General features: G+C 43.7%; 1 protein-coding gene across 11 annotated transcripts in view; it reads left to right on the top strand.

The window, feature by feature from the left end:
• Positions 1–22956, top strand: part of col6a2 (collagen, type VI, alpha 2) — a 67532-nt gene that overhangs the window by 26869 nt on the left and 17707 nt on the right. For all 11 annotated transcript variants that reach the window (XM_073046480.1, XM_073046479.1, XM_073046486.1 and 8 more), the window contains 13 exons: positions 2812–2874; positions 3855–3917; positions 6029–6082; positions 8866–8901; positions 9297–9359; positions 10152–10214; positions 11198–11260; positions 11475–11537; positions 13907–13957; positions 15491–15526; positions 18018–18080; positions 18963–19025; positions 20888–20923. In XM_073046480.1, coding sequence (XP_072902581.1) covers positions 2812–2874; positions 3855–3917; positions 6029–6082; positions 8866–8901; positions 9297–9359; positions 10152–10214; positions 11198–11260; positions 11475–11537; positions 13907–13957; positions 15491–15526; positions 18018–18080; positions 18963–19025; positions 20888–20923 — 717 coding nt within the window. The remainder of the gene's footprint in view (positions 1–2811; positions 2875–3854; positions 3918–6028; positions 6083–8865; positions 8902–9296; positions 9360–10151; positions 10215–11197; positions 11261–11474; positions 11538–13906; positions 13958–15490; positions 15527–18017; positions 18081–18962; positions 19026–20887; positions 20924–22956) is intronic.

The raw sequence follows: 22956 nt of genomic DNA, 5'->3' as shown, positions 1-22956 counted from the left end.
TCAATGACTCCCTGGGTTACAAGTAACCTGTCTTATTGAACTCCAACTCTGGGCCAATTCTTCCTAGTTTATAATAAAATGTTTTGCGATGTTCATTAATGACTGGCAATAGTATGAAACTCCTTTGTAGCGGGCGTCTCTAGAGATGTGGCTCGTTAACCCCTCCCTAACACCTACTGGGACTCAGCACTGAGAAGTCCTCCTTTCTCAAACGCTGCACGTCTGGGATCGGTACGGCTTTGGTCCCACCAAAACCAGGAGGTTGTCATGTCTCGACTACCCAAACCCCGAATTGTGCGGATACTGTGTAAATATTGCCCTCAAGCAATTAGCGGCAAGAAATGACAGATAGTGCACTGCATGCAATTATAAAGAAAATATATTTACAAATTTCAACTTTATTGAAGCTAAAAGAGAAGAGATAAAAATAAAAAGGGCCCATTACGGTTAACCCAGACCAAACGTGCACATAAGTTGGAGCTCATCTTGAAGTTGTCTTTAACTCCCGCACTGGACCCACGGTCTACATGAAAGCACACACCACCTACCGAATGTCACTCGAAATTCATCTGGAACAAACAGGCTCCTCCACAGGAGTATTGGTCCTTCCTCCTTGAAGCCATTCATCACACAAAGCACCTTGTGCAACAGAGATGGCATCCTCAGCCATCTTCTCCTGTCTTCTCCCAGCTCCTGCTAAAAAGACCTCGACCCACACCAGTGTCCGCCACAAAAACCCTCCACCCAGCATTCTCTAGAATCTTCTCCCAATTCCACCATCCTGATTGGCTGACACAACGTTCCTAAGTTGAACAACATAGCCCCTTTTCTTTAGCTCAAACCAAAACGTGCTCAAAGCAGGACAGACTACTCTTACTGAACTGCTAAAATGAAATACCTACAGCACAACAGTAAAAATCTTAACCAGGGCGTTACAAATTCGATTAGTTTATTATGGGTAGTGATGGGTTGATATTCAATTAAGTTAAGGAATTACAGCAAGTATATGTAGAGTGATGTGGATTTCTATAGAAACAGATGTTTTTAACTTTGGCAGAATTTGTCTTGTGGACAGCTCTCAGTAACTGGACCCTTGTGTAACTCCCAGCCAATTCACCTCCATCTAAGCAATTGAGGTGAATATTAAAAATCAGAGCTAAACCTTAACATCATGCCGGATCTTGGACTGGCAGCCTGTGTCTCTGTGGAGTTGCCCAGTTCTGCCTACTCCTAAAAACACTCACCTACGCTCCTGTTAGTTCCAGACCTTGCAGTTCCACTTTGCAGAGACGTGGTACCATCCCCGTCACATCTTCTGCCCCCTCCCCATCTCTCCCATAACTCCCAGGTCTTGTAAAGCCCCGCTTCCACCAGGCTTCTCCAGGCCTTGCCCTTTGCCCGTCTTGGCAGTGGCCCCTGCTCATGAGGCCCTGCCTTCACCGCATTACCATCCTCCACCAGCCACTGAGGGACAACATTGTAGGGCTTTGTTCTTTCCTGGGCCTAGCCCCTTCCTCTCCCAATCTGCCCCCCACCCTGTGAAGACCTTCCACTCAGTGCTGCAACCTGTGACCCTAGCACCCACTTGCAAACATCTGGAGATCCCTTTCTGTATTTGGCCTTAGCCTGAGTCATATTAAATATCCTCCTGGTTTAAGATGGAGCACAGCTCTCTAGGGTCAAAGTTCCCTCTAAGGTGTGCACGCGAACAGCTTTTGCTACTAGCACACAAAGGAATTTAAACTGTGCACAAAAGGTTGTCACCCTCTACATGTTAAGTATATTTCACAATTGTACAGAATCACATTTCCTTTTCTGGTTTCTGATGCGGACGGTGTTGACAACATGGAGTTTGCGATGATTTGTCTGCAGAGCTTAGAACTGGCTTATTTATCCTGGTTTTATTGAAGAAGTTATTCACTGTGCACATGTTGTTGTCACTGGACAGAAGACTGCACAGCACAAGATTATTCCGCACACTGGTCATTACAAGTTAGAGGGAACATTGTCTGGGGGCCAAGGCCCACCAGTTTGCAGAGTAAGAAGGAATCGAAAAAAATTTTTTGGTAACTTTTTTTTATTGAAGTTCATAATCAAACAAACATTTCCATAAGATGTATTTCAGACATTGTACATATATATCGTATAATCATATATATCACAAATCTCCACATAGTATTTATCTGAGGTATACACTTATAGAAAAGAGTGGAAAGATAAAACAAGCAAAAGGAAAGAACTATGTACAAGTAGGGAGTGATTTTTTTTTTACAACATATTCATTGATTTGTGAGAATAAAATCAGGCCTATGAGGCATTATGTAGTTAAACCATTTTTCCCAGTATGAATCAAATTGTTCCAGCTTATGATTAACAGATGCTGTTATCTTCTCCATTTTGTAAACGTCTATTGTTATGTCCATCCATGCATTTAAAGCTGGGCTCTCCTGTGATAACCATTTCCTAGTAAGAGTCTTTTTACCAGCCACCAACAGTATATTCATTAAATATTTATCTCTTTTCAACCATTCTTGAGGTATATATCCAAAATATATGGTCTTACTCTCTAAGGGTATTTCACATTTAAAGATGTCTTGTAGGGCATTGTGTATTCCCCTCCAATATTCTTTGATAACAGAGCAGTCCCAAAAAATATGATAATGATTTGCATTTTGATTTCTTAAGAAAGAATTAAATTAAATTCAATTTCTTAAGGAAGCGAAATCTTAACCCCCAAAGGGGTTGCTGCTGTTCCAAGTATATTTATCCATGCTCTTTGCACTAATAAAGTTGTGGTTTTATTGTTCACAGGGACCCCCTGGTTACCCAGGAACTGCTGGTGATAGAGGATTCCCTGGTGATCCAGGGTCGAAGGTTTGTATGTGTTCGTAGCAAGATTTTACGTTAGTTTAACTGTTTAGTTGTCCCAAGAAGTACCTCAGCAACTACAGAATGGATGATGTAATTCTGAAGGGAGGCAGACTCTCACCTACTCTGCCCTTCCCTCACCAGGGACTCAATATTGTTTATTTGACTCCTCAAATGTCCTGTTTTAAGGGTGGCCAGATATACCTGAAAATTGAATAGATGATTCTACATCAATCATTTTAAAGGAGTCCATATGGACCAGGGGTTCCAATGTTTAATAGCATTGGTTCATGGCATAAAAGAGACTGGGAACCCCTGATATAGACCAGAAGACCCAGCAGCAGAATTAGGCTATTGGGCCCATCAAGTCTTCTCTGCAAACACCAAGTCCTTGGGATGGGAGTCGTTAATCATGCAAATCGGGCCCAGTATTCACCTATCCTCTATCAGGGATGTTACTGCTTCATTTTGGTGTGTGCCAAGAAAAAGAGTGAGGGTGGAACTGAGCTTGCTGGTAATATCCTCAACCAGCCTCAACAGCACCTGGAGCTGCAGTTTGCCTGCTCTGTGTCCAGGTTGTTCAGTGACCCATGGTGGACCTGCAGACAGGAGCAGCGTGATGGTGCAGCAGTTAGCGCTATTGACCAGGTTGCAGTGGACCCAGACTCAGTCCCAGCCTGTGTCGAGTCTACATATTCTCCCTGTGGTCCCACAGTGCTCTAGTTTCCTCTCCCACATTCCAGGCTAGTTGGCCACTGTAAATTACCCCTTAAGGTGCAGTGTGTGAGGCTCTGAGAGAGGGGATGATACTGGAGGGTTGTTTCCCTGGGAGCTAGCATAGATTTAATGGGAATCTATGCACTGGGAGCCTCATTATCTGGGCTCAACAGACAATATATAATGTACCAGCTTCATGGGGGTGGTTATTTCATCCAGCCATTGGGTCATGGGTTAATGAATAAGACTGTGTTTCCTTCCTCCTTCAGGGAGATCCTGGACGTCCAGGAAGAAGTGGCCCACCTGGAACTAAAGGAGTGAAGGGTAACAAGGTAATGTTGAGGAAGTCAACTGGGCTGTTCTGAATGCTGAGGGTACAGACCATTTTACTGATAGCCCTCCACTGATTAATTGGCAAGCTGACCATCCCCTTCCCATACTTCCTGATGTTTCCCTGCATGCTTTGAACTGTGGGCCCAGGAATAATGCAGACTGATCTGTTACATTCCCATTCAGGGCTGCTAATTGGGACATTTGGAAGTTTCTGCTAGTCAGGTTACATCTGGCCATAACACTATTGCTCATTTCATTCTCATGGGAGCTTGTGGTTGGCTGGGTGTCAGCCAATCAGAAAGAACTAAGAGTGACCAAAGACAGGAGGTTTATTTTCCCCTTTCCCGCTGGTCGGTATTGTAAGGTTGAATCTATCTGTTGTACAACTTGACGGGGAAAAAATCCATAATCTCCTACATTTGTGCTGAACTTTGTTGGAACAAAGTAGGAGCACAGGTAAAGAAAGGAAGGTCAGAATGAAATGGAGAATTATAGTTAGAGGCGACTGAATCCCTTGTGGACTGAGTATTCATCTGGTCTGTGTTTGGTTTTCCCAGTAAGGAGGAGACCACATCGTGAGCCTTAGACACAGTATGTTCCTCAAGTTGTAGAAGGCTTTTGTTCCTGCAATGCATTCTGTTGAGCAAAAATTGGTTAGTTGCAGGGGCTGGCTAAGTAGCATATTAGGGCCTCTGGAGCAGTGTAATCCCACACAGAGAGTGGCATAAGGAGAATAATGGCTTTATAAGTAAAAGACTCTCACCCCAATCAGTATAATCACATAAACATTTGAAGGAATTCCTATACACCAAATTGGAAGAAGTTCAAGTGATTGTTAATTCACATGGACGGACTCAGTGGGTATTTTGGGGGTGTAAAGGATTTAAGATAAGAGAGCAAGAGTTGGGTGTCTTGGAAAGTGCTGTGGGAAGAATGATCAGTGTCAGCTGGGGATTCTCAAAGTGAGCAGTCCCTTTGGTATGCTGATGGAGAGAAGGAAGAAATGCTGGAATATCATCAAAAGTGACAGAGGTTCTGGAGAACTGTTCATTGCAGGCTGTTGTTGTGGATGGTGAGGACAAAGGGAATCCTATTCAGAGCCATGGTTGAGGATGCTGTCAACTGTGGCCATGGGGAAATGGCAATTCAGAAGAAAGAAATGGGTTGTGAAAGGTGGCATCATTACATGTGATGGAGACAGAGGGGATGGGCAGCAAGAAGTATTGTTGAGGTAGTTCCTGGAGTTTGTAGATCTGCACCAATTTATTGTTAAAGCAGAGATGAGGAAGTTGAAGATTTAAGTCAAGATGGCCAAGTGGACCAGGTGAAAGTCAAATCAGGAGAATTTGACAACAAAATGATACAATGCTCTAGTGTGTCAATGTTTGTCAGCCTGGACTGTCTGACCTCCCCCACAGGTGCAGCCCTCCGGATAGTCAGTGAAAATGAGCTCTGTCGGGCCTTAAAGTGCACCTGTAGAGTAAGGGAATCCCGTTGCTGTCCTGGAAGGTGTTCATCTCTCGACCAGCAATGCTGAAACAAAGTATTATCACCCCAAGCTCAGAAAAAACTGCAGATACAGGAAATCTGAGATAAGAAGTGGAACCTCTCAGATACTTGACAGATCAAATGGTAACTATGAAGAGAGAAACAGTTAATGGTTCCTGTTGAAGGCTTATCACCTGGATGTTTGATGAAAGGTTATCAACCTGAACCATTAACTCTGTTTCCCTCTCTGCCAGCACTGCTTGCCCTGAGAATCTGTAGCATTTCCCATTCGTATCATCTCGGTTTCAATGCAGTGCTCATGGCAGCCCCATTCCTGAACCCACCGCAGTGATCAGAGTTTAAGGATGATGGGTCCTTTGGAATGGCTCGCTGACTGAGAGTTATTACATAGGTGCGAGCCTTTCCACCCTCCTTTAATGGAACAGCTGGCCTGATTGACACACATCTGTCACATCCTGAAGCAAATGCTCCTTTCTGCACTTGGAGCAGCAGTGGGAGTGCAGCTTTAGAAAGAGGAATAGTGGTGTGCACAGTTGTGTACATTTCTGTTATGACGGTGCCCCTTCACCTTCCTTTTATTAAATGTGTTTATTTTCACTAGGGGCCACCTGGGCCTCCCGGGCGTCCTGGACTCATGGGCCAAAAAGGAACAAAGGTAATTATCAGCAGTCGAGACCGAAACTAGTCCACTGATTCCCGAGGGACGCACTGCCTTCCACCAAACAATGGTTGAACCTTAGTTTGTGGGTTCAGCTTGGACCAGATGGGTGGGAGGAGGCTGTTTCCTAATCACCATTTGAGATCTCCACTAACACTTGGGTAAAATGGTTGTGATCCCTTCCCGACTCTTCATTTACATCTCATGTCTCTTGTTTATTTTTATCTCAAACTAACGCTGGGTCTCTCTTGCTTTCCTGTTGGCGACTCTCCCATTGGAATGGCCAGCTTCTGTCTGTGCACGGGATTCTTCCAATATATTGTTTTTATTTACTTCCACTGTTTTTGCTGTTACCGTTATTGACCGTGCCTGTCTCAGTGAACTGCTTCTCAGTCTTTTTCATGATGACCACAATTTGTCATCTGCTGCACATTGGTTGCTCATCAGTCTTTGTTTCTGCAGTTTTTCATAAATTCTATAGAATTTCTTTATTTTCCTGTACATGCCTGCAAGAAAATGAATCTCAAGGTACTGTTGTATATGGTGACATATATTGTTAAGAACATTACTTTGGTGTTGACTCCTCTCTTATTCTTCTTCAAATGTTATCTGCTCTGTCCCTCACCATTGCTCACTTCAGGTTTAGATCTGCTTTTGTTCTCTTCCTCCCTCTCACCCAACCTCAGTTTCTTCTCTCTCCCTCTCCTACGTCTCAATGATTTCCCTCTCTTTCTCTGCTATATTCGATCTTGTTCTTCCTCCACTCTTTTACTCTCTGCCAAAAATCACTTACCTTCCCAATCAGGCTGCTTAATTCCCTTTTCCCCAGAATCTCTCTGCAGTGACTGGTTATCTTTAAATATTACTACGTTTAATTCCACAGTTCATTCATTGGAGCGAGGAAAAGCATCTGAATAAATTTGGCTTTACGTTTTCAATCTCTTGCTAGAGTACTGACATGTAATACTTGGGAATGAGAATGCTTAACATCAGTCTATTGTACTAGTCGTTGTCATTTACTTAGCTGAAGGAGGAATGACTGATTATGAAAGGTATTCTCCTGGGAGGAGGCTTGCTCTTCATCCATAAAACCTGCTATGTCTTGAAGTGCAGGATTTTTGACTACAATATTTGTGGTAGTGAGGGATTATGTGCTCCCACTTTAAGTAAGCAAAATTTAATTTTTACAGTATGTGAGATAACTTTTAACTTGGTGTGCTAGGCCTAAATTTACAACTCTGGGATTAGATATTCCAAACTAGACTCTCTTTCGATTAAACACACATGATCACTCTTCATGTATTGAACGTAATCTGAGAAACAGGTTTTACCACAGTGGGCCCCAGCATTTCCTGTGTGGGTCCAGAACAGATCTCCACACAATGCATTATTGGTAAGTCAAGGAGGAGCCCAGCCAATTCTTTTTTTATTTGTTAGACCTGCTCTTGTACCTCATTGTGCCCATGGGGTAGATCAGGGATTTCCTCAACTATTAAATATTTTCCAGGGCACTTCCATCAGCTATAAGCCAGTGGAATTCTGCACTGTTGTTTGATCATGGCTGGTTTATTTTCCCTCTGAATCCCATTCTCCTGCCTTTTCCCTGTAACCTTTGGCACCCTAACTAATCAAGAACCTATCAACCTCTGCTCTAACTATACCCAATGACTTGGTCTCCACATTCGTCTGTGGCAATGCATTCCACAGGTTCTCCACCCTCTGACTAAAGAAATTCTTCCTCATCTCAGAATCAGAAACAAAATCAGGTTTATTATCACCGGCTTGTGATGTGAAATTTGTTGACTTGGCAGCAGCAGTTCAATGCAATACATAATCTAGCAGAGAGAGAAAAAATAAAATAAAACATAATAATAAATAAGTAAATTAATTATGTATGTTGAATAGATGATTAAAAAATGTGCAAAAACAGAAATACTGATTACCAAAAAGGTGAGGTAGTGTCCAAAGCTTCAAAGTCCATTTAGGAATTGGATGGCAGAGGGGAAGAAGCTGTTCCTGAATCCCTGAGTGTGTGCCTTCAGGCTTCTGTATTGCCTACCTGATGGTAACAGTGAGAAAAGGGCATGCCCTGGGTCTGGAGGTCTTTAATAATGGACACTGCCTTTCTGAGACACCGCTCCCTAAAGTTGTCCTGGGTACTTTGTAGCTAGTGCCCAAGATGGAGCTGACTAAATTTACAACCTTCTGCAGCTTCTTTCGGTCCTGTGCAGTACCCCCCCCCCCCCCCATACCAAACAGTGACGCAGCCTTTCAGAATGCTCTCCATGGTACTACTATAGAAGTTTTTGAGTGTATTTGTTGACATGCATCTCTGTTCTAAAGGGATATCCTTGAATTCTGAGGCTGTGTCCTCTGGTTCTAGACTTTCCCATTCTTAGAAACATCCTCTCCAAATTCACTCTATCTATGCCAATATTAAATATGTTTAAATGGATCCCCCTAATTTTTCCAAACCCGAATGAATACAGGCCCTGAGCCATCAAACACTCCTCAATGTTAATGCTTTCATTGCTGGAATCATTCTTGTGAACTTCCTCTGTGCCCTCTCCAATGCTAGCACCTCCTTTCTTAGAGAAGCGGCACAAAACTGCATAAAATACCCCAAATGCAGTCTGACTGATGCCTTGTAAGGTCTCAGTATTACATCCTTAGTCAGATTCCATCCCAAAGAGGGTGTAGAATAGTGATGATTGGGTATGATATCTATGCTTCATAGTGTCTTATTATTTGACGCTGTTTTCCTTTATTTAATTCCACAGGGAACCAAAGGAAATCCAGGCCCTAAGGGAGATGTGGTAAGTTTTATGGACTTTATAAAACATGTTGCTTGCTTAAGTTCACAGACGTACTGTGGAAAGGCAGCCAAAAGCTGCAAAATATCACGTCTGCACTTCACTTGCACAGGAATGTGATACGTGCTGATCTGTGTGTATGAACATTGCAAGCAAATGCCATTAGTGTAGTTGGGCAAAAAGGTCTGGGTGGACAAGGGCAATGACTTAATGGATATGCAAGAGCACAAAGGCAGATGCAGACCTTCAGGAGATGCACAAGCAGGCAAGTGTGTATCAGCGAAAAGAACGCGTGAGCCTAAACTCACAACGGGGTCCAGCGTTATGACGTAGCACTGGCTGGTGTTTGGTTGGGCTGAGTGCAATGGTTTTTGATTCTTTGTCAATCTCAATGTCAGGGTCGCAGAGGAGACATTGGACCCAAAGGAGATGTTGGACCAAGAGGAAGGGCAGGGGAAAAGGTGAGGACATTACTTTTTCCACTCAAAGGCTTTCTTATCAATGGATCGTTGAAAAGCAAGGGGTGGGGTGACTGGTGGAAGCAGGCACTATCTTAACGGGTTACCTTAACCAGTTCGGAACCCTGTGGAAACTGTAGATACGGTGCTTTACTCAGTTTAAGTGCTTGATGATGTGGGACACCCCTTTTACGACAGCTGGGTTCTCATCCTTACAATCATAGAGCATGGGGCAGCACAGCATGGTGCAGGCTTTTTGGCTCGCAATACAATGCTGACACTTCAACCTTCTCTAAGGTCAATCTAACCCTTCCCTCCCACATAGCTCTCCATTTCTTTTCAGCCACGTGTCTCTTAAATGTCCCTAATATATCAGCCTCTGCAACCACCCCTGATGGCACATTCCATTGCCTGTGCAAAAAGAAACATCCCACCTCAGACCTATACACCTATAAGTTCCTCCAAGCACCTTAAAATTATGTCACCTTGTATTAGTTGTTTCCGCCCCAGGTAAAAGTCACTGGCTGTCCACTCTAATTATGCCTCTTATAATCTGGTACACCTCTATCAAGTCACATCCCATCCTCCTTCACTCCAAGTAGAAAAGCCCTGGCTCGCTCGACCTATCCTCATAAGACATGATCATGGGGAAGCCTCCACCTTGGAAGATCTGTGACTATCTGAGGTGGAACCATGTTGGTTTTCCTATGATGGGGGGTGTGGGGGGGGGGGTGATTGGCCAGAACAATAATGGACTGATGATGACTGACTAGATATGTCCTTGTGTCCTGGAAGGGTGATGTTGGGACTGAAGGTCCGCGAGGATTGCCAGGAGAAGCTGGTCTGAAAGGAGAAAAGGTAAGGAGCTGTCTACTAGTGCAATATCGTGCATAATTATAATTTGACAGCTAATTTAATAAACATATCTGCAGGCCAGAGGGGTGGAGGAGTCTAAGTAGAGAAGTTGCCAAAAAGCCATTGGAAGTACAAACTAAAATAGCATAAGTATCTACTTGAATATTTCTTTCTGCACTGGGATAAAGTGAGGTGTAAAAGTAAAGGGAGGAGAAAGATTTCTAAGCTTGCAGAGAAAGGGATGATTGGTGGAACTGGAGACTTGCTCCAGTAGAGAGCCAGCACAGATACAATGGGCCAGAGGGATGTCTTGTGACACAGTCCTTTAGTGATGTGCATGGAGCTCTAGTCCATCCAGCTATTAATTCCTTTTTGAGATCTCAGTGTCACTGGCAAGGCCAGTATACATTGCCCTGGAGAAGGTGATCGTGGGCTTCCTTCTGAACCACTGCAGTCCTTCCGGTGGTAACCCTCCTATGGGGCCACTGGAAAAGGTTCACGTGATTTACACTGAACCACCGGTGATACTTTCCCAAGTCAAGATGATGTCCAACTTGGGGGGGGAGGTGTTAAAGAAAATTGAACCAAGGAAATTAGATAAAATTAGAACATAGATAAGCTATGACCTAACTGAATGCTAGAAATAATGAGGAACAGTCTAGCATTCTCCAGTATTTCTGAATGAAAGCTCCTTGTCATATCACTGTAGAATGGAAGCCCCTCCTCATATAACTGTAGTATTGGGGGGGCAGTGGGGGTATTCTGGTTAGAGCAAGAAAGCTGATGTATTTGAATAGCCAGTCTAAGGAAGGAATAGTGGTACAAGGATAAGCTGAACACGAGTAGTCAGTGTCCTGATCTACTGCAGAAGGCACAAACTGAGCTATTACTCAAGTATTTGGCATTGTCAGTTCAAGGCGTTGAGGTCTTGAAGCAGGAGGTCACGGTTACCAGCTGACTCACTGAAACTTTCACTTTGTTCACAGGGAGATGTTGGCCTCCCAGGACCCAGAGGAACCCCTGGCCAACCTGGAGGACCAGGCGTGAACGTAAGTTGCATTTTCTGACCCAGCAAGCAACAAACCCGATTCCTGAAGTTTAATCCCATGCCTCTCCCCTCCCGCCATCACCACTGCCCCAATTGCTGCCTACCCATCATGGGATGACCCAGGCACAGGATATACATCAGTTGAGTGTTGTGCAGCTACACTGTGTTTATGAACTCAACAACCAGCTAAAAACCCCACCTTTTGCTTTTTTCAGGGATCACGTGGAGACCCAGGTGAGGTTGGACCAAGAGGTGAGCCTGGACCTCCAGGCCCCAAGGTATGCATTTGGCCATAAACATTGTTGATTCTTTGTTAAATGGTGTCAAGGCTAAATGTGAATAATAAGATAGACAGCAATAATCTTTGAATCTGGACAACTTTAGCAGTATTTTTCAAAATTAAAGAATGACACTGCAAATCCCAAATGAAAGCATGAGATAAGATTCTGCTGTCAGGCACCTTTACCTCCCCCTCCCTTTCAGCATTCCCTAGGACAATCAAGTGCCTCACATGACCTTCCTGTTCACTTGTCTGTCCCTGCTAACCGCTCTCCCTCCTTTGCACCTTCCAATGTAGTCACAGGAGAAGCAACACTTACACCTTTTCCCTGCCCACCATCTAGAGACCCAAACAGACTTTCCAGGATGAAGCAGTGATCCACTTGCACTTTTTTCAGTTTAGCAGACTCACGATGCGGTGTCATCTGTGTCGGAGAAACCATCACAGATTCTGTGACCCACTTAGCTTCCAATCAGTCCACAAAGGCAATCCCAGGCGCCTATTTGCCCGCCACTTGAATTTACAATCAAAATTCTAAATTATTTTGTTCCTTGTCCTTCTGTGTTAGTCAACACCCAAATAAGTTTGAAGGACAAAGTGTCATCTTCTAACTTGGCACATTACAGTACTCAACATTAAATTTCCCTGTCCATCATGCATTGTGTCATTTTACTTATCTTGCCACCAACCTATCACAGACCTTCCCTCCTGCCTTCCCCATATTCTCTGCAACTTGCAACATCTTTGAGTTGCTTATTTTTCTCCTCGGGTTCCGCAAGTCCATTGACCTTCCCCCTCTCCACAGACACTGGCCGGCCTGCTGAGATTTCCTAGAATTTGCCATCTTATTTCTTCTAATTACAGCTTTATAAAACTGTGAGTAGGTTGCGTCTTGGAGTACAGCATTCAATTCTAGTTGCCTCATTACAAGTAGATGGTGGAGACTTTGGAGAAGGTTCAGTCAAAAGTTGGGGGAACTCGAGGTGCTTTGGATGCAAGAGCTAGGTTAGGTACCAGTGGCTATCCCTGCACTGAAGGATGTGGGTAAGACCCTCCCAGTATTGAATCGTGGGACCTTCTTTCCCTCAGTCTGATGAGGTGCAACACTCCACTAGGTGTCTACAGATGAACCGTGAACCAGTATGATTTTCCTTCAAGCATTGAGTCTGGGATTGTACTCAGGGCAGGGAAGGTGTGATTGGGATGGGTGGGTGAGGTGAGGAAAGGGCAGAGGTTTGGTTTGGAATAGAAAAGTCACGTGGGTGAAGAGGCTGAGAAGGGGGAGTACTCCTGAACAGAATTGAAATGAAGTGGAAGCCATCGAGCGTGATGCTGAGAGAAGACATGATAGGGAGTGCGGGGGGAGTAGGGAGGCTGTTATTTCAGATCATGGGGAGATGGGTAAGGTCTTTGGGAGCTGGAAAGGATTGATTAGGGGTGAAATGAGGAGGCAGGACCATTTAGAATTTAGCATGGAATGTTCAGCACCGCATTGATTCTGGAAGGTTCTCTTCTCTCCCTGTCCTACCTCTGATATACACTTGCACAATGCTGGAGGAATTCAGCAGGTCAGGTAGCACCTCTGGAGAAGAATAAGCAGTCAACATTTTGAGCCAAGACCCTTCATCAGGACTCGAAAGGAAGGGAGAAGAAGCCAGAATAAAGAGGTGGAGATGGCAAATGAGTACAAGCTGGCTGGTGATGAGTGAGATGCGGTCGGGGGAAGGTCCGTGGGAGGGAGAGGGGGAATAAAGTAAGAAACTGGGAGCCGATCGTTGGAAAAGGTAAAGGGCTGAAGAAGAAGGAACCTGATAGGAGAGGAGAGTGGAAGGAGAACAGGCATTAGGGAAAGGTGATAGGCAGGTGAGAAGAAGGGAAGGGGAAAGAGGGCACTCAGAATAGGGAATGGAAAAAGAGATGAGGGAGAGGAAGCAGAATTATTGGAACTTAGAGAAATCGAAGTTCATGCCATCAGTTAGGGGGCTACCCAGGTGGAATATGAGGAGTTGCTTGTCCAACCTGAGGATGGCCTCATCGTGGCAGTAGAGAAGGTCATGTCCATGTCAGAATGGTAAGTAAAATCAAAATGGGTGACCACCAGCAAAACTCACCCTAATGAAGCAAAGGTGCTTGACAAAATGGTTATCTAATTTAAATCTGATAAGTTTTTTCTTTTCAAATACTTGTCTTTTTGTTGCCATACTTTCTTTAAAAATTTGCCTTATTTATGTTCTTCAGAAGTCATGGGACTTCAAAAGTTCATCTGTACCTAAGCATCTTCAAGATGCCATACAAATGCAAGTCTTGAGTTTATCAGGGGCTCACTCTGTCTTGCCCATGTAATTTATTTCTTCAACTTGTCTTTAGGGTGACAAAGGAAGGCAAGGATTCAGTTTCCCAGGACCCAGAGGAGACCAGGTAATGGCATGATAATTTCATTACTTTTAATGAACTCCTTCCCTACTTCAGCAGTTTTCTTCCACACATGTTTAATGGGTAGGATTTTCAGAATATTTGAAAGCTGCTTATGTAACCTGGAGGCGGAGCATTCTAATCCTTTACAGCAAAAATGCTCTCACACAGTGAAACCTGAACTAACGTCTACAAATTATATTATCTATTCAAACAAAATATAACCAGTTGCAGCTGATCTGGATTACAACACAGGTTTAGAGTTGTGAGCTGGTTTAGTTGGAATTTTTTTTATTTTTTTTATTTAATTTTAATCTATAATTTTTTATACATTCATAAGTACACATTGAGATAATATAAAAGTAATAAGGCACTGAAATAGATAATTATGTGCAGTTGTAGTTCCACCCTATTAGACTAAGCAATGACAATAATTGTTAAGAAAAATAGTAATAATAGTGGATTAATAATAATTCCATGTATCTCTTCTGAACCATTACTTCTGGTCCAAAATATTATATATAACCCTATGTAACTACCATTGTAGGATTTTATATCCTAACTCGTTCATGTTTGCTCCTATCCCCAAACATAATTAGCCAATCCCTATGTACTTATTTACTTAATTTTTCCATATTTTTCCCCTTTCCCAAATCTTTTCCTTTATTTGTGTTAATTCCCTATTTTCAAAAAAAAACAGTAAATAATTGAACCAAGGGTGCTTACATTAGCAATATTACTGTGTTGATGAAAAAAGAAGTATAAATCATTAGGAGAATCCTCCAAAGTCTGCTCGCTTTGGGGTTATAAATTGTTTAGTTGGAAATTCTGGTGTGTACTAATGAAGATTGGACATGTTATATTCATCCAATAAAAATATTAATCCTCATTGAAAATGGATAATGATGATGAAGGTGATAACAGCAAAGAACTACTTGCTTTCCCCTCTTGATCTATTCCTATTCTCTTCTCTCATCCTGTCTTCCCATCTCTTCTGACTACGTTCCCTTCCACCTTTTCCCCTTCTCTTCCCCTCTCAACCCCTCCCCTCATTCTCCTCTCCCCCATCCATCCCTTTCACCCCTTCACAAATCTGGTGATAGGTCAAAAAGTTAAAGGATTGAAGAAAGAGGGATCTGATAGGAGAGGAAGATGGACCATGGGAAAATGGGAAGGAGAAGTGACACCAGTGGGAGGTGATGGCTGCCACTAGATGGGAGTCAGAGTGGGCATTGGAAAGAAGAGGAGGGGGTAGAAATTACCGAAGTAAAAGTAATAGGTGTTCATTGGAGGTTACCCGAGGAGGTTTTGTTCCTTCAAAGTAAGAGTGGCTTCATTGTGGCAGCAGAGAATGCCATGGACAGATGTATGGGAGTGGGAAAAAGACCTCTCCAACAAATCTGCTTAACTCCATTTTCAGTTGTTAATTGTCGGAACATTGCCCTGATTCCTCGTGTGTTGCCCCTGACAGTGTATCGCTCTGTGGTAGGACAAGCCCAAACAGAAAGGTATCACTGTTTCTTTTCCTTTGCTCCTTAGGGTGACGAGGGAGAACGAGGACCTGATGGCTATATGGTGAGCGGATGTTTCCACTGGTTCAAAAGTCTGTGTGGGGACCTACAAAATGTTAATCTGATGTGCCAAGTGGTTGAATTTTAAGTCCCTGTCAGCTGATGGTAGATTGCACGTGAGTTGACTTTACAAAAGGAGGCTAGATGTTATTGTCCAGAGAGTGTTGATAATCTCGTTTATGAATACTGGAATCAGTAACAGGCCAGTCAAGGATTCAAGATCATGTCTAAAACTCTTACTGGAGCACAAAGACCGATGAGTAAGATCACCGCTTCAAACCTGCCCTGCTATTTGATGCGATCATAGCTAATCTGCCCCAGGCCTCGCTTTCTCTTTTGTGCCAGTGACCAACAGCCACAATTCTACAATTTTTCCAAAGTTTATCTACTTGCTCCTTAAATCCCCCAGTGATCTGGTGTCCACAATCCTCCAGAGCCTCACCACCCTCAGTGAGAAGTCCCTGCGGACCTTGGTTTTAAAATACCACTCCCAAATCTTGTTAACTATGTCCCTTCATTTGATCATCTACCACAGGGGAAAATATCTGGACAACTACCCTGCTGTGCCCCTAAATATCTTATTTGCTCCAGTATGATCTCCCTTCATTCCTCTAAACTCCAAAGAATTTCTTACACCACTCATGACAGGGTAACCCTCTCACCTCAGAAATTAGTCCTGCAATGCCAGTTTATTTCAACTGATGCATTTGTATGGAAAGCATAAGAATTTAACATCTCTCAGGATACAAGGAAAATGAGGTACTAAGGCTTCTGTGTGTTGGTCAACAGGCCGAGATAATTTCAGTCTGGCAGTGTGCTTTCTGCTACATTAGGTGAGGAGCATCTTTTACGAATACCAATTGAGATATAAGGCCGGCGTTGAGGCCTACTTTCTCCGGAGGCCAAAGTATCTTGAAAGAAGGCTGGTAACTGGTTCAGTAGGAAGTTAGCCCTGGCAGAGCAGATCACATCCACATTGAGGTGCAGCCACAACCCCAGTCATCTTAGATCCAGACCCAACCCCCGCCATCTTTGTTCAACCTCTCTCCCATATCAGGATCAAGGGTTAATTTTATTTACCATGTTCACATGTCAGGAATTTGCTGTGGTGTGTTGGGGCAACATGCAACAAGGAAGCAATATTCAATAATAATAATTATATAAAATAATGCTAGAAGGATGGATTAGGATAAAATGAGATAATCCCATCAGAAGAGTAGTAAAATTGATTCAACAGTGGCTGGATGGGAGATGCCAGAGAGTAGTGGGGCGTAACTGTTTGTCAGGTTGGAGGCCGGTGACTAGTAGTGTGCCTTAGGGATCTGTACTGGGTCCAATGTTGTTTGTCATATACATTAATGATCTGGATGATGGGGTGGTAAATTGGATTAGTAAGTATGCAGATGAGACTAAGGTAGGAGGCGTTGTAGATAATGAAGTAGGTTTTCAAAGCTTGCAGAGAGATTTAGGCCAGTTAGAAGAGTGGGCTGAAAGATGGCAGATGGAGTTTAATGCTGATAAGTGTGAGGTGCTACATTTTGGTAGGAATAATCAAAATAGGACATACAGGGTAAATGGTATGGCATTGAAGAATGCAGTAGAACAGAGTGATCTAGGAATAATGGTGCATAGCTACCTGAAGGTGAAATCTCATGTGGATAGGGTGGTGAAGAAAGCTTTTGGTATGCTGGCCTTTATAAATCAGAGCATTGAGTACAGGAGGGGGATGTAATGTTAAAATTGTACAATGCATTGGTAAAGCCAAATTTGGAGTATTGTGTACAGTTCTGGTCACCGAATTATGGGAAAGATGTCAACAAAATAGAGAGAGTGCAGAGGAGATTTGCTAGAATGTTACCTGGGTTTCAGCACCTAAGTTACAGAGAAAGGTTGAACAAGTTAGGTCTTTATTCTTTGAAGCGTAGAAGGTTGAGGGGGGACTTGATAGAGGTATTTAAAATTATGAGGGGGATAGATAGAGTTGACGTGGATAGGCTTTTTCCATTGAGAATAGTGGAGATTCAAACAAGAGGACATGAGTTGAGAGTTAGGGGGCAAAAGTTTAAGGGTAACACGAGGGGGAATTTCTTTACTCAGAGAGTGGTAGCTGTGTGGAATGAGCTTCCAGTACAAGTGGTAGAGGCAGGTTCGATATTGTAATTTAAAGTAAAATTGGATAGGTATATGGATAGGAAAGGAATAGAGGGTTATGGGCTGAGTGCGGGCCAGTGGGACTAGGTGAGAGTAAGCATTCGGCAAGGACTAGAAGAGCCGAGATGGCCTGTTTCCGTGCTGTAATTGTTATATGGTTATAAGATTAGAGCAAGGAAATTGCAGATGTTTTTACGTGCAATCTTCCAAATGGTGGAAGGGGTACATAAATGCAGCATGAATTCACACTCTAAAATGAATGATGTCCAGTTTCAGGACAAAGATCACTCTCCAGAAGATTAAAGTCAAATTGTCCAACATTAAGACTTCCTTTTTTCCTTCAGGGTACCAAAGGAGAAATGGGACACAAGGGACGGCAAGGAATTAAGGGGATTCCTGGTGAAGAGGTAAGCCTGATTTCCTAGGATCCTTTCAACATTACATCCAAAAACTTGGTTAGACGCAATAGATAGATAGATAGATAGATAGATACTTTATTCATCCCCATGGGGAAATTCAACTTTTTTTTTCCAATGTCCCATACACTTGTTGTAGCAAAACTAATTACATACAATACTTAACTCAGTAAAAAATATGATATGCATCTAAATCACTATCTCAAAAAGCATTAATAATAGCTTTTAAAAAGTTCTTAAGTCCTGGCGTTTGAATTGTAAAGCCTAATGGCATTGGGGAGTATAGACCTCTTCATCCTGTCTGAGGAACATTGCATCGATAGTAACCTGTCGCTGAAACTGCTTCTCTGTCTCTGGATGGTGCTATGTAGAGGATGTTCAGAGTTTTCCATAATTGACCATAGCCTACTCAGCGCCCTTCGCTCAGCTACCGATGTTAAACTCTCCAGTACTTTGCCCACAACAGAGCCCGCCTTCCTTACCAGCTTATTAAGACATGAGGCGTCCCTCTTCTTAATGCTTCCTCCCCAACACGCCACCACAAAGAAGAGGGCGCTCTCCACAACTGACCTATAGAACATCTTCAGCATCTCACTACAGACATTGAATGACGCCAACCTTCTAAGGAAGTACAGTCGACTCTGTGCCTTCCTGCACAAGGCATCTGTGTTGGCAGTCCAGTCTAGCTTCTCGTCTAACTGTACTCCCAGATACTTGTAGGTATTCAGAGCCTTTGCGGATAGCTGGTATCCGCTCAGTTGTCAACCAGATACCTGTCTTTCTGTAGTTCCACATGTCCAATTGGAGCAGTTATAATGTGTCTCTAACTGAACAAAAAAAAATCACAGCACAGCTTGCTTCCTTTTCATCTAGGGTGATCCTGGGCCAGTGGGGGAGCCAGGAGAGAGAGGGAAACCAGGAGAACCAGGACCAACGGTGAGTGTAACAGTGGGTTAAAAATTTACAGGAGTGCTATGTATTGTGTTAATGATCCTGTGAATAGGTTAAAATACAGGCATCCAGGACTGCCTTGTTGAAGTTCAACATTTACATCATGAATGGCATTGTGCTTTTCTCATATTACGCATTTCTTGCAACATTGGAGGTCATTCAGCCCATCGATTCTGTGCTGCCCTCGAAGCAATTCCATTTACCAACTTATTTTCCTTGTAATTTTCTTTCACTCACAGGCCCTTCGCCCTCAGTCTGAATCTCCCTCCACAAGGGGTAGTTTACAGCAGACAGTTGATCGACCCACATGCACATCTTTTGGACATGGGGGGTAATCAGGGCAAACCCACATGGACACAGGAAGAATGAACAGGCTTTACCTTGGCAGCACCTGAGACTAAATTGAGCCCAGGAAGGCAGCAGCACTACCTGCTGCGTCCTATAAGCCCAAAACTCATCTGCTTTTCTTCCCTATGGCAGGGTCAAGGTCTCTGCCGGCGGACGAGGCTGGAGTGTAGCTGTCGAGCTAGTTATTCTTCAGTTTCCAGGTTAGGTTATGAGGGTCCCATTTGTTTTCTCTCCCAGTGCAGGAGGAGCAAAGTACGGCTCAGAGGTGGGAGTATGGCTGAGTGTCTGCCCAGAGTGCACCTCTTTCTGGAGGTCAGATCAGCTTTTAAAAAGCACGGGATGAATCCTTAACATGGAAATACACACCGCATGGACAGACATGCAGTCAGTCCAGTCAGACGTAGCTAATTCTTATAGCAGAGTTCAAAAAGCAAAAGCGTCTGTAGTCAGGAGCCCAACCTACTGGTGATTTAACGGAAACAGAGGGGTGTGGTAGCAATCCAGTCAGAGGGCTCCTTTCACCCTGACACCATTACAGCAATCAGTTCACTCTGAGCCCCTTGGCTTCCTCTTCTCTCTCATCCCAAAGGCGTGCAGGCCGATGGGTTAACCAGCAACAGGAAACTGCTCTCAATCTCTCCAGGAATCAGAGGAGTTAATGGGATTGCAGTGAAGTAAGATGGAATCTGTGTAAATGGTTGACAGTCAGCACGGACACGGTGGGCCAAAGGGCCTGTCTCCCTTTGTCTCTATGATTCCAATGGGGAGAACATTAGAGCAACGCAGAGAAGCTGCAGGAACTCAGGTCAGGCAGCATCTTTGGAGGAATTGGACAGTTGACCTTTCGGGTCAAGACCCTTCAAAGTTCTAAGTAAAGTTTATTATCAGAGTATGTACATATCGCCACATACAACCCTGAGATTCTTTTTCTGCGGGAAATCCATACAACAGTAATGTAACTGTAAACATCAGGAACTCTAAACTGTAAACAAACTACAAATGCGGATATAAATAAATAGCAATAAATAACAAGGTAAAAGAGTCGTTAAATGAGTGTAGCTATCCCCTTTTGTTCAAGAGCCTGATGGTTGAGGGGTAGTAACTGTTCTTGAACCTGGTGGTGTGAGACCTGAGGCTCCTGAACCTGCTACCTGATGGCAGCAGCGAGAACAGAGCATGGGCGGGGTGGTGAGGATCTTTGATGATCTCTGCTGCTTTCCTACAGCAATGTTTCATGTAGATGTGCTCAATGGTTGCGAGGGTTTTGCCCACGATGTTCTGGGCCGAATCCTTTGTTTGAATCCAGGCAAAAGTTCTCAACCTGAAATGCAGGCTGTCCAATTTGCCCCATGGATGCATTCTGATCCACTGTGTCGCTCCATTTTTTTGTGTGTTGCTCCAGATTCCAGCATCTACAATCTCTTATGTCTCCAGAATACTTTAGGTTGTTGACTCATTGCCTCATTTCAAGCTAATGCTGTTTCTTGTTTATGATGCAGGGTAGCCCCGGGCCTCCAGGTGACCCAGCTCTAACAGTAAGTATTTCCTATTCAGCACACCCGGTGGGGGGGGGAGGTCAATGATCATTTTGCCCTACGCAATCCCCAGCTCTCTTTTGACATAGCCAAGATGATTCAGCACAAGACCTTGGAGATTCTGCTTTCCTCCACTGGCCATTGGCAGCCCACCTTTCCATTCAGACAGAACTCCGCAATCTGATTGGATGATTCCTGAATGTTGAGCAAGCAAACTTTTTACCTTCACCCACCTGCCAAGCCTTCTCCCTCATCTGGCTGCACCAACAATATTTTTACAGAGTAACTGGGGAGGGAAACACTGGACCAGAAACAGCCACTTTACTGCACCGGTGCATAAGTTGACTCTGTGCTGGAGGCCAACTCCCATTTTATGTTTGGCTTGAAACTGCACCATTGCCTGGGGTGCTGTGCCAGTCTTCCTGACTTACCCCCGCAAAGGGATAGCGTATGCTTGTGGAGGAAGTGCCTCAGGTACAAATCATGGCACAGGCTGTAATGGCATGATGCCCAAAGAAGGAGAGCTGGAGTTTCAACCATGGAATCAGAAGAGATCAGGACCTGGAAGACTGGGTCATCATGAGGGAAGGAAGGTCCGCTTGGTTGGCATCAAACAAGTGGCATAGGGAAGTTAACCTGATGACTCCAGTAACAGTCTGGTCCACCTACCGTTCATGACCAAAAGATTTTTACATGGGCGTTGGACAAGTTTGTGTTCAATAAGGTTTGCTGCCACTCAGTGACTGTCTGCTATAAGGTAAGCACGTTTGATGTTCCAAGTGCAGACGCAGTGCTGGGTGACGGAATACTACTTAATGCTCCTCCATTACTTTCTGCTACTGTACTTGGATGGGAGCACAAAAGCATCGTGGTTAATCCTTTAGACCGAATTCCTGGACTTAATCCAAAGGTGCAAGTTCAAATCCCACCAGGGCAACTCGAAAATTTTAATCCAAATAATTAAAAAAATGTGGACTTGAAAGCTGGTATCAATGATAACATCCTTAGGCAGCTGGATGAAAGTAAAATCGAGGGCTACGTGGGAGGGAAGAGTTAGGTTGATCTTGGAGTAGGTTAAAGGGGCAGCCCTTTGTGTGCTGAAGGGCCTGTACTAGTCTAGTTCTAAATTACCTCTTTATTGTAACAACCTCTCCGGATCACTAATGGTCCTTCAAAAGAAAATATTTCTGGTCTCGTCTATTTGTGACTCCAGGCCCAGTGAAGTGACTGCATCTTGTACTTCCTTGTTCCAGGGCAAATTGGGGGAATGAAGTGAGTGGCTGATTGCTGGTTCTCCCAGTTACGTCCACATGAAAAGAACAAATAAGTGAAACAACAAAAAGTCCCAGAGCAATCTGGACCCAACCTCGGGTCTGAGCAGTGAGATTTGAGGCATCTCCAATCTCGTAAGCAGCCCCGTATCCCTTAAACTGGTAAACTGCCAACAGCTGATGGAAACATATGTTGAAAGAAGCAGAGTTAGCATTTCTGAGTCAGGTATATCTCTCCAGAAAGATGTGAACACTGGATTTCTGATGGAAGGTCAGTGCTTTGAAGCGTTAATTCTGTTTCTCTGTGTTTCCAGCATTTCTGTTTTATTTCAGGTTTCTAGTATCTTTTGGTTTTGCTTTTAAGAAAACCAACGATTTGCAACAGAGGGGATTTGATCAGTTATTGAGTGTTTCCTATTCCACAGTTGGGAGCTGATAGGCAGTAGGCTAGGCAAGGTGATAGAACAGGGCTGAAGCTTTGCCTTTTCCAATTTAGATCCATTTGGTGAGCACTAGCTGGTCATCTCAAGTTCACTGACTCCATCACTGGACTGCTCTCCTTGGTTGGATTAAATGCTGTCTGCTCCATAGAACTCTGAAACTTCCTAGACATGGCGAAGAGAATAAATTAGTGTTCCTTTCAAATCCTTTGACTATTGTCATTAATTGGATGTTAAAATAATGGGGATGAGATTTCCCTGGCTGTGAACAATAATCCAACTGAGTCAGATTCTCTTTCCAAATGGACTCGAGAAGATGATA

The sequence above is a fragment of the Hemitrygon akajei genome, chromosome 5, assembly GCF_048418815.1.
Source record: "Hemitrygon akajei chromosome 5, sHemAka1.3, whole genome shotgun sequence".
Taxonomy (NCBI): domain Eukaryota; kingdom Metazoa; phylum Chordata; class Chondrichthyes; order Myliobatiformes; family Dasyatidae; genus Hemitrygon; species Hemitrygon akajei.
The sequence above is the reverse complement of the archived record's forward strand: the minus strand, read 5'-3'. Positions and strand labels throughout refer to the sequence as shown.